The sequence below is a fragment of the Rhea pennata genome, chromosome 8 (assembly GCF_028389875.1).
Source record: "Rhea pennata isolate bPtePen1 chromosome 8, bPtePen1.pri, whole genome shotgun sequence".
NCBI lineage: Eukaryota > Metazoa > Chordata > Aves > Rheiformes > Rheidae > Rhea > Rhea pennata.
In genome coordinates, this window is record NC_084670.1 from 25,997,608 (window position 1) to 26,009,634 (window position 12,027).

A 12,027-nucleotide genomic window follows, 5' to 3' on the forward strand; every position below is an offset into this window, starting at 1 on the left:
GAAATATTGGACTGAAATGCCTAGGGATTCATCACTGTGAAAACAGTGTTTGATCAGAAGTGGTCTATTTAGGAGATAACATTTTAAAAACATATTTGTCATCCAGAGCTCTGCAAATATTCACAATCTGCAAAATATAAAAATAAATGGGGGTTTACTTTTGACCCTGGAAATTCAGGTATATATGGAACTTTGTTTAATGAACTATGCCTTTCCTTTTTTTAATTAAGGTTTGGAGTCTGCCTCATTGGTGTTAGAAAGGAAGATAACAAAAACATTTTGCTGAATCCAGGTCCTCGATACATCATGAGTTCTACAGATATATGCTTTTATATAAATATCACTAAAGAAGAGAATTCTGCTTTTAAGAAGCAAGAAAAGCACAGAAAAAAACATGAATCAAAATTATCTTATCATGGGACTTCTAGGTTGCCAGTACACAGTATAATAGCTAGCATGGGTAAGTAAAAAAAAATGTTGTACATACTAACATGGATTAATTAAGAGGTATGGTTTAAAAATGTAGTTAACATTGGCAATAGTATATATTAACAGTCAGGAACCTAACATAAAAAATACAACTCTGTGGAAAGACGCTTCCTCAGGTGTAGTTTGATTATTTGTTACATTTCAATATAGTAAGCACAAATAATCTACATAGTTTTCCTTTTGATCTTTGGCTGCAAATGCAGACAATCCTCACTAAATATAGGAATCTCAATCATGTGTTCTGGCAACCACACTGAGAAAATACTTTCAACATTACTTCAGGGACGGTGGCTATCGATTTGCAAGATACAGGATGTCGAACTTCTGGCGGACCTACACTAGCTCTTCCTTCTGAGGGAGGTAAAGAGGGCAGACGGCCCAGCATAGCACCGGTTTTGGAGGTTGCAGACTCATCCTCGCTTCAGACATGTGACCTGCTAAGTGACCAGTCAGAAGATGAAACTAACCCATCAGATGATGAAGTCTCTGCAGGCTTAGAGTATGTATACTTAATATGAACCAGACATTATCTGAAAAGCTAATATTGTGGAAAACAGCACTGATTTCAATAGGAATGAAAATAAAACACCATTTGATTAGCAGTGTTCACGTTAACTTTTGGATGTGCAGTTCAATCCAAGCAGCTGCAGCAAGCAGGACGTGTAAAGGCCAGTTGCAGAATTTTATCTGTTCAAGAAATGCTATTATCTGTTAGCAGAATACTGTTATGACTGTTTTGAAATGAGAAAAACAAATTGATGTCTCAATTTAGTGGAGTTTTTTTTTACACTTAGTAATAAGGACCTAATTGTATATTGCAATTTATTTTATAGCACAGATGCATGAATAGTTTTCTTATATTTGATACTTCTAAGGATAGGACTGAACTCATCTGTAAACAGATAAACGCTTCTGTCCTGAGAATGCAATGATAATCAGATTACCCTTTAACAGGCTTGTTGAACACTCAGAGGAAGGTGTCAGAGTTTCAACAACAACAAAAACAGCATGAGACAAAATTATTATTTCTAATTTACAGTGTTTGTTAGTGTGTTACTGAAGGTAATGATACATTACGTCATTACATGATACTCAGACAAAAACAGAAGATTCAGTCCTGAAGCTCTCAAACACATGAGCAATTATGTTTATTGGAATTACTAATAGGAATATTAAAACTGAGATGCACAACAAAGCTTGTGGCACACCTAGCACCATCTTCCATCTCCAACAGTGGCAAATATGATAAGCCTCAGGGAAGATCATAAAACTCCAATAAGAAAAATAATAGAATTAATTATCTTCAAATTGAAAGATCAGGATTTATAAGGCCTGCTATTTTCCCTGTCTCCCCCAAAAAGCTGTGGATATTCTGATGCAAATCTCTTCTGATGCATCACGCCAGCAAGATAATCTGCCATTTTCAGATAATGTATCAGAGCCAGGATTATCTAAAACATATTCTAACCATGTTGAAAATCTATTATTAGAGCAAGAAAGCAAACAAGAAAATACTTGAAGTTAATATTTGCTTGTAACCTCACTTCTTGAGTTTTTGAAAGAAAAAGGAGGAGGAGGAAGAGTATAAGGCCCACTATTTTTCTTCTTTTCCTTTTTTTCAGAAAGTTCCAATATACGTGTTAGAAATACTAGGACAGCACTTCATATCAGGCCATTTGCAAAGATATCTGTATGCAAAAAACAAAACCAAACAAAACAACCTCCCCAAAAATTCCTTTGGTAACCACAAATATGATAGCTTTCAGTAAACTTTATAGAATTACCTTAAGCAACAAAATATATATTCCTTTGATCATTATTAAGGATATAATTTGTTTCCAGTACTTGACTCTGTTAGTCTACAAATAACTATCAAACTTAGGCATAGGAATAAACATCTCAAAATATTTGATTAGCCAGTTGTGTTTTAGTAATTAACTATACTATAAAACTTTTGTTCTATTCTGCTAGGTATGCCAAAGGATATCCTCCTTACTCTCCTTATATTGGAAGTTCTCCCACATTTTGCCATCTTCTGCATGAAAAAGTGCCCTTCTGTTGTCTAAGACTAGATAAGGTAAAGGGAGTTTTTGTTACAACGTAAAACTGCATTCACATTTGTCTTTTATATTCAACAGACTTAGATTCTGGTTTCTACTTAGAAGTAAGATTTGTTTAGCAACTGTTCAGCTGCCTGTTTTCTCACCCTTTTCATCCACTAATATTTGTATTTTTGAATATTATATATATTTGTATAGGTCTAAGATCATCTCAGCTGGTATAATTTTCTGATTTTAATTGTAAAATTCTTTAATGCCAGAGCTACATCTCCTTATCTGTAATTCACTGAACTTGCTTCCTATTCTGATTTTAGGGGTGTCAACATAATTACTATGAAGATGCGAAAGCCTATGGATTCAAAAATAAATTGATTATAGTTGCAGCAGAAACTGCTGGAAATGGTTTATATAATTTTATCGTTCCACTCAGAGCTTATTACAGACCAAAGAAAGAACTAAATCCCATTGTATTACTCCTGGATAACCCGTATGTACATTTTAAATTTATTTATTTATTTGGGTTTATTTTATGATACATTTTCAAATTATTTTATCATGATTGTGATAGATAGTAACTCTTCACATGGCCAGCTTAAAATCAAAAACATTATGGCACATATATCTTTGAGAAAGGTTGGTGACAAAAATAATACCATGTGTTAACTGTCATCTACTAAATTGATTTCTTGCTGATTACAAATAACCATTTTGAATTTAAATATCTATGTTCTTTGTGGGCAATATTAAAGCTAAATATTCCTTTTAATAACCCAAATTACATCAATATTATTGGATCATGGTAGAACTAAAAACTTTGTACAAAATCAAGCTATGTAACAGTACTTCAGACAACAAAAACTTACTTTACATGACACACTTAGTGGCCTAGACCTGTTAGGAGACCTTCTGGGGAGCAGCTCTGCAGAGAAGGACCTGGGAGTGCTGGTGGATGACAAGTTCACCATGAGCCAGCAATGTGCCCTTGTGGCCAGGAAGGCCAGTGGTCTCCTGGGCTGCATTAGGAAGAGTGTGGCCAGCAGGTCGAGGAAGATGATCCTGCCCCTCTACTCAGCCCTGGGGAGGCCTCATCTCGAGTCCTGTGTCCAGGTCTGGGCTCCCCAGTACAAGAGAGACATGGAGCTGCTGGAGAGAGTCCAGCGTAGGGCTACAAAGATGATCAGAGGGCCAGAGCTCCTGCCCTATGAGGAACAGCTGTGAGAGCTGGGCCTGTTTAGCCTGGGGAAGAGAAGGCTGAGGGGGGATCTTATCAATGTCTACAAGTACCTGAAGGGAGGGTGTCAAGGGGACGGGGACACAGACTCTTTTCAGTTGTCCCGTGTGACAGGACAAGAGGCAGTGGGCAGAAACTGAAGCACAGGAAGTTCTGCCTGACTGTGAGGGGGAATGTCTTCCCTGTGAGAGTGACGGAGCACTGGACCAGGTTGCCCAGAGAGGCTGTGGAGTCTCCTTCTCTGGAGATAGATCTTCAAGGCCCACCTGGATGCAACCCTGTCTAACATGCTCTAGGTGACCCTGCTGAGCAGGGAAGGTTGGACTAGATGATCTCCAGAGGTCCCTTCCAACCTTCCTGATTCTATGGTTACTCTAAGACAAGCAGTTCTATAAACCAGTAAGAAAATCCCTTTGTCTACAATTATATAAAATTATGGAAAAGTTTATTTGTTATTAAACCTACACTCTCCATCTGTGCAGCTCTAAAATAAACCATGCCTTAGCAGCTGTATCATAGCAATGACCTCCTCTCCTATCATTAGAGAAATAAAGTGGCTGGAGGAACAGTTCCTGTGCTACCTTAATGTTTTCTTTTCCCCTTGGATGCTGTACAATAGACATGAAAGTTACAGGTGTTACCATCCTACACTCCTGTGCCAATTTACCCCCTATAGTAATGCCTGCAAAAAGATCTTTGTTAGGCAGATGCACTAAATTACTGAAGCAGAATTATAATTTCTAATCTCTGTGGTACGTTATTCACCTTCGGGGCTTGAAACAAAAAAACGGTAAGAAACCATACTCCCTTCTTTCTTATAAAATCATGCTTGATTACTCATAGCGTTATAATCAATGCTAGTATACCAGGATAGACATAATTGGCAGAATACTCTCCTTTTCAGTATTAAGCAGCTCCTCTCTCAAGTTTGATCTCTTCATTACACTCATATTGGTATTTCTCAGTTCTCTTTGTATTATCCAAAGGTAGTAAATTGATTGCTTTAGGAGGTAAATGTTGATGTTTATTTCCATTATTTTGCAGGCTAAAGATACATTTCATGCCTTTGCTGTAAGAGATAACATATTCAAGTTTTTTTCTCAAATTTGAGAGTTATGTGATAGTGTTGCTTAAAGCACAGCCATACAACGTGGTATGAGAAGATGAGTAGAACAGAATACACTTAGATTTCTGAAAAATGAAGAAGATAGTAAAACAGACCATTTTCCTTCTCTCTGTGCCTTACTAAAGCCAAAGACCTTTTCCATTTACTTTCAGAAATGGCTGTACTGAAGTGAATGATATGTAAAATGTTACACATTACCAGGTGCAAAACTTAAAATGGGCTAACTACTACCTTACAGGAGCTGCTCACTAAACCAAATCATTTTAAAAATTACTCCAGGAACTTTCTCTCTTCCACTTTTACCCAAAATCCCACCTAGTAAGAACATGTCCTAATGAAAAATCCTGAAAAACTTGATCAAATCTCCTCCTCACAACCCCAAAGACATGTTAGGAAATATTTACTTTTCATCCAGATTTTTCTAGCATTGGAAATGCAATGGTTATAGCTCACACTGGGTTTTAGCTCTACTCCCTGTATTGTTTTTTTATGGGACTCAGAATTTATAGAATGGACTAAGTGTCAATATGCTTGACATAAGATCTGCCACAAAGCCTTAAAATTTACTTATAACATGATAGATAGATGCATCTATCTGTCAGTCTGTATAAAACAGCAAACATCCTAAAACATCTTTGGGAAATGCTCTTCTCGAGTCTGCCATCAGGTTGTCTTTGAATCAGAGGTGTTTTGCACCTGGAAGGGCATGCGCAAGGAGCAGAAAGCAAGCAGGAAGCCTGTCTGGAGTACCTGGTTAGGACGATCCCTACAGTGGATCTACAGTGGGGGAAAGGAAAGAATGGCAGCACGTCCCCTGACACAGGCACAACCTAGTACTAGAGCCTACCAGGGTACTAGAAGTTGTTGTCTCTCCCGTGCTATTTGCCGGGGGGAGGGGGGAGGCGGAATTCAGAAAACTAATATAGGGCATATATAGTTTTACATATATCTATGAGTACAAGAAAAGCAATCTTAAGGCATCAACTGCACCTTTTTTTTTTTTTTTTTCCCCATTTCTCAAAACTGCAGTTAGAAAGGTATTTACCACGGGTAGAAAAATCAGGAAGTGTGAACATGTATTTCCACAGACAGTATCAAAACAGAGAGGGGTAATGCTCAAAAGCAGGGAGACATCCCTCATCTTGTTAAGCCTGTAGGTCTCAGAGCGCAAGAAGCTTCAGAGTGTACCTGAATCTTCCCGATTAATCAAAATGTTTTCACTATCCTATTTGTCTGGAAATCTGTGGAATTCTTAGACTTCCTCACATTAGATATTGAAAATTTCAGACAAATTCTTTTATGGCAAGACTAATCATTTATAATCAGACACTAAAAACTTTTTTCAAACACTTTGGTGCTGCTCAAATACTTACAATCTCAATTTGGAAGATACAAAAATGAAGGTTAGGCATGTACAGAACATTAAATCACACTATGATGAGAAGAAAAGACAACAGTAAAAGTGGCATGTAGGCTCTTATCCCAGAGTCACACTTTTTCTTTATATATTCTAGTTTAAGTGATTTATTATACAAAAGTCTAGATCTTTAGTCAAGCAGTATATACCTGTGTTTGCAAAATAGAAAAGGGTTTAATTATAATTTATAATATGGCATAAAATGAATTACACAAATTAGTAAAGGTATAAATTATTATTTTAAAGACTGCTGGTTTGCAAATTCCATATTAGATGGTAGGACATGCAAGTATACAGTGCCCTCTAGTGATTACTTTCTTTTTCAGGGTAGTGCCTGACTTTGCATATTGATACATATTTTTATGCTATTATCACATTTTAAGTCTAGAAATGCTTTTTCTCAGCATAAACTAAAAGCCATGTGTTTTAATTAAACTAACACTCTTAGCATTGTTTCTCTCTGAAAGGCTATAGGGCTTACTATAGGGCTATAGGAATCTAGCTGAAAGGCACAGTGGTGCTTTTCACACCTGCCCAAGGTGGGATCCGGGCTGCCATTCAAGTCAATTGGAATGTTTCAGTTTAACTCCACTGGACTTAGGACTTCAGTTATTTCCAATTAAAAATATCTCCTCCTTGCTGTTCTATACCTATTTTCTCTCTTTATCTAGGCAAACTATTATGGCATGCTTATTCTAATATCTATACATTTCATGGGTTTTAAGATTTCAGTTATTTTTCAGTATGTGAGAAGACATCCAGTAAAATTTATGACTGAAAAAACAATACCATAAAATAGTGTCTTGCCTTCCACTTCCTGTTTAAAAATAAGGTTTCATCTAAGATTATTGTACCATTGACTTGAATGGAGCTAATGTCTCTAAAACCAAAAATGATTGGGTTCCACTTCACATTTTTATTAAAAATTTTCACTGCTTGTTTTAATTATTCCTATGTCATGCATTGGAATCATGCTTGTAGACTGTCTTTGTCATCAGTCAATCATTCTTAAAAGATATTTGGAATTGAATTGTGCCATAAAATTTCTGATTTAAGAAGTGCATTTATTAATAAATATAAATTCTGATCACTCTTTATGATCAGAACAAACTGTTGATTCACAGCTTTCTGCAAACTTATTTCCTGTTTACAATATTAAATTATTCTGCCAAAGTTTTAAAAAGATTTTTTTTTAAACAAGCTACCAGTGTATTGATATACGTTTGAAGAGATGCTGCTTTTGTGATGTATTTCATTTTGTAATCCCATCTGCTGCTTAGGCCAGATATGCATTTTCTGGATGCAATCTGTTGGTTTCCAATGGTTTACTACATGGTGGGCTCTATCGACAAGTAGGTGAAATAACTGTTAGAAAACTTAACATTGTAGTGTCAGTGGTTTGTTTTGTGTATTGTGATTGCATGCTTAAGTTTGGTGTCGTATTTGAAGATGATCTTTTTTGCATGCATGGTTTGTGTCACTGCGCTATAATTTGGGATTCCAAATCTCAGACTACTAAAGGAAATGATTAGTGAAAAATCTCTCATTTGTAGTTTACATAACTACAGGTAATACTATCAAAAGCTTTACTTGACATTACGTCTCTACATGACAGAGAACGCAGGTTAGTATCTTCAAAGTAGAAGATTAAAATAACAGTTATTTAGATGCATTAATATGGTTCTAGAAATTGCCAGATTATAGCCTGATTTCAGTGTCATTTTATACTTAGTTTATTTGTTGTCTTGGATTTACTGACTAAGGTTTTGTAAAGATAGCTACAAGATGTAGACAGTACTAATAATGGTAGTTTAAAGTGTGTCTAGCAGTCTTTGCTTTCCACTACTTAAAACGTCACCTACTCCTACATTTCTGTCTTAATCTCTTCTACAACATATTTTCAAATCTAGGTTTAGCAACATAGCTTTAATGTAAAAATCAGGCTGAAACAAGAGAAGAACATGGGCTCATTAGCTTTTTCTTAAGTTCCTATGTCTAGAATGTTAATTCAAACAAGAAAATGGTTTGCTTTACTACATAGCTAATATTGTATTGGGTTTCCATGATGGAAATCAAGTAATTTTTGCCCTGTTCTGAGCTATTGGAATCCGATTTTTCAATAGAAATTCTGAATATTGAATACATTTAATTCTCAATTTGTTACAACATGGGCTTTAAAAACTCATTTACCTTGGTGATATCATAGCCATCGTGAGATTTGTAATGATTCTATAGAAATATTTTTCACTTTCTAGATTGCCTCCCTCTCGTCCAGAAAGGTGTCTTTAGTGAATATTTACTAATGTTTCTCTCTCAATTCCACAACAATTATAAAAAGAATTTATATTGGCAGAATAATTGAATTGGCTCAAAGTATACCAAATAATTCATAACCCCAAAACGTTGACTTGTTTTTATCAATAAGTAAAATTAAATTTTACTAAAATTTACTGATTTTTTTCAAAAAGGAAAGAACTAAATCCTTGTTAAAGTGATTTCTTCTCAATTTTCTAGCTGATTTTTCACACCAATTTTAGAATCAAATGAATAAAGTGTTTTGAAACAAGTGCTAATACAGAATTCTACAGTTTATAGTTACACTAGAATAAACATGTGGATCATTTCTGGCAATACAATCGCTTTATCTCAGATTCAAAAAAAAAGCAGAACCAACAGCCATATTCTGTAGTTTGTTTTTTCAGCGTCTGTTTGTATAAACAACAAGACCTTGAGAAATGCAGTTCACAGTTACTTCCTATGTTTTTAAACTTTTGAAATTACGCAGAATCAATAAAAGTCGATCTTAATCATTTATCATCTTTAGCTAATAAATACAATGTGAAGTTTCCGAAGTTCATTTCTCATTCAGTAGCTGTGAAATAAATTCCCAGAGTAATCAAAGGTGCCACATACTACCTTTTAGGTATCTAGTATCTTTGTGGTTTGGTCACCTTTTATGAACTGGCATATTCTGAAAGATAAAACCATGAGGGAATTTCAGTATTAACTTCAATTTTGTATCTACCCCTCCTTTTTGTTAAAATATGAAACATAGAGTAGATTCCAAGAATTTGTAGAATTTCCTATCCAAAATTTTATTTAAATACATACATACATATATATATATATATATACACACACACACACACACATATATGTAAAATAGCATATACAAACTCAGGAACCTGAAAACATCACTGTTGAAAAGAAAAATGTAATCAGGAAACGTAAAGCTCAATTAAAATTATAAATTAAAAACAATATGAATCATTTCGAGGAATTAATTCTTAGAAAACTTGACAATATTGCCATTAAATGTTAAAAAAATAATAAGTTATGATTTGTACACTTCCTCCAGAATAAATTAGAGTAGGTACTCAAAGGTATCAAATTATTATTTTTTTATATTTTGGGGCTATTTCATTCAGAAAATTTCTAGTAGATTTAGTTAATAGTTATCAAAAACCAGTTGTATTATTATATGATAGAAAAATTATGAGATGACATGGAAATATCACACATTATTATTATTACCACTTACTAAAAAACTGCTAGATACCTAGGTCCCCTCCCCATGCTTGCAGTGTTTATCATTACAAAAAATCCCTTTCTAAGCTTTATGAAAAGTGCATGGTTTATTTGCAAAATATTACTGTTAAAACCCCAAACAACTGAAAAACAGTTTGGAACTACTGCTGTGAGGCATAATGGGAAATGTAACACAGTTATCTGATGTTATTTCCTGTGGTTGGTCTTCACAGGAGGTCTTGTCCAGGAGAGTAAAGGGCTCTACTGATGTACAGCTACTCCCAAAAGCATCATGAGAACACTTCCAGCACACAGGCTAAGCTTAGAGAGAAATATGTTACATCTCCTGGTAGCAACTTTTTAAACATTTTGAAACTGAAATATAATGGGTTTGTGGGGAAAAAAACAACTGTAATCACTTTAAACCTACTTATTGCAGAAATAGTACCTACCATGAGGTAAATAAGTTGTTGTAGCACAAGAGCATACAGTCTTCCCACAAAATTGTTAAAGGCTTGTTGAAAAGTTGAAATAAATTTCTTTTTCATGAAGGCAGAGGGACTATAGCAACCCACTGAAATGCATTCTATGTGATGTCAAGAAAACTGATTTTTAATGTATAAATTCAATTAAACAATCTACTTTATATAGATTACACTGGAAGTTGTGGTATGTACATGGAGTAACAAAATGAAGGGAACCAGCAATTCAACATATAATTTACCAATTTCAGCCGTCCATAACATTTGAGTGTTCCGTATTTAAGTTGCTTGTGTCTTTCTCCCTTTTTCTCTTCACAAAAGCCTAGATGACTTATTAAGATGTGGGGTCACCTTTGCAGCTAATATGGTAGTGGTGGACAAAGAAAGTACAATGAGTGCTGAGGAAGACTACATGGCAGATGCTAAGACTATTGTAAATGTTCAAACACTCTTCAGGTAAGAGATATTTGCAATCTCTCACACACCTTCTCTAATCATGAAATAGTTAACAATGCCTTTGTTTAAAGCAAAACAAAAACTCCACCACATGCACACACACAAAACGTACTACCACTAAGGTATGAAATGCTTCCCTGATTTGGGGCCCAAGTCGTGCACTTTCTGTGGTTCATTCTAATCACACCTGGACAAGGATGACTCAAGGATTAGTCTTTTGCTGGAGATAAATATAATTCAATATTATTGCCCTTTTCCATGTCAAATCTTCTAGGTTTAAACAGAGATGCACAGTAAGTCTTTCAAATCTTTTTTTTTTTTTTTTTTTTAACAAACTCATGGAAACAAGAGTACTTCAACAGAGTTTTTTTTTTTTTTTTTTTTTTTTAATTCAATAGTGTGTGACAATGTAGTTAAATGCAGCTGGTATTACTGCATGTGCTGAAAAGAAACAAAATCAGTGTTACCTAAGAAACTAATTCTGTCCTTAAAAAAAAACTTTGAGTTTTGAATATGTACCTTTTGTGCACAGGTGTGTGATGTTTTTCATAATTACATCTATATTAAATTTAGTAACTATCATTTAACTTAATCTGTGTGTCCTTAAAGTGTACTGTTAACCATATTTCATGAGGCTATCTCACTGAGGCTTTTGCATATATAGCTGAATTTTCCAGCAATAAGTTTCCCCCAGATATAAAATGGAGGAATTGATTGAAGAAACAGTTGTGTTCTACCTTTTAAAATTCCAAAAAGAAAAAAAAGGGGGGGTGAGGTGGGGGGAGAAGAAGCATCAGTGCTACAATACATACCATACCAGTACAACTAGAACTGCTATCTAAACATTCAGTTATCTTACACAATGCTTACACCAGATGGCAGCTTTAACTCAAATATAAAGGAAACATCTTCAGGATGTTCATGTTCAGGATAATTTTAAGACTACAAGGTTCTTTTTACAAATATCAAAGAAATCAAATATCTTGCTTTATGACTTAACACTGTCTTTTCAGAAAACTCTGTAAACTTTCACAAGTATTGCATTTTATAAATTTTTTAATTTTACTACTTTACTAAGACATACCATATGTTCACTGCAGATTTATTAATTTTGTCCTACAGATTGTTTTCACTTTCTGATATCAAATATGAAGCTAATCATCAAGTCTCCCCAGAATCCACCTCAGAGAAATATTGGGTTTCCTCAGGCAGACTAAAAAGAGCATTTTCTATTTCCT

General features: G+C 34.8%; 1 protein-coding gene across 3 annotated transcripts in view; it reads left to right on the forward strand.

Moving 5' to 3' along the window:
- Positions 1 to 12,027, forward strand: part of KCNT2 (potassium sodium-activated channel subfamily T member 2) — a 155,825-nt gene that overhangs the window by 106,244 nt on the left and 37,554 nt on the right. For 2 of the 3 annotated variants that reach the window (XM_062581258.1, XM_062581259.1), the window contains 5 exons: positions 231 to 460; positions 772 to 988; positions 2,461 to 2,566; positions 2,864 to 3,036; positions 10,655 to 10,789. In XM_062581258.1, coding sequence (XP_062437242.1) covers positions 231 to 460; positions 772 to 988; positions 2,461 to 2,566; positions 2,864 to 3,036; positions 10,655 to 10,789 — 861 coding nt within the window. Of the gene's footprint in view, positions 1 to 230; positions 461 to 771; positions 989 to 2,460; positions 2,567 to 2,863; positions 3,037 to 7,603; positions 7,676 to 10,654; positions 10,790 to 12,027 lie in introns of all 3 variants that reach the window. The other variant, XM_062581257.1, reaches the window with a different exon arrangement.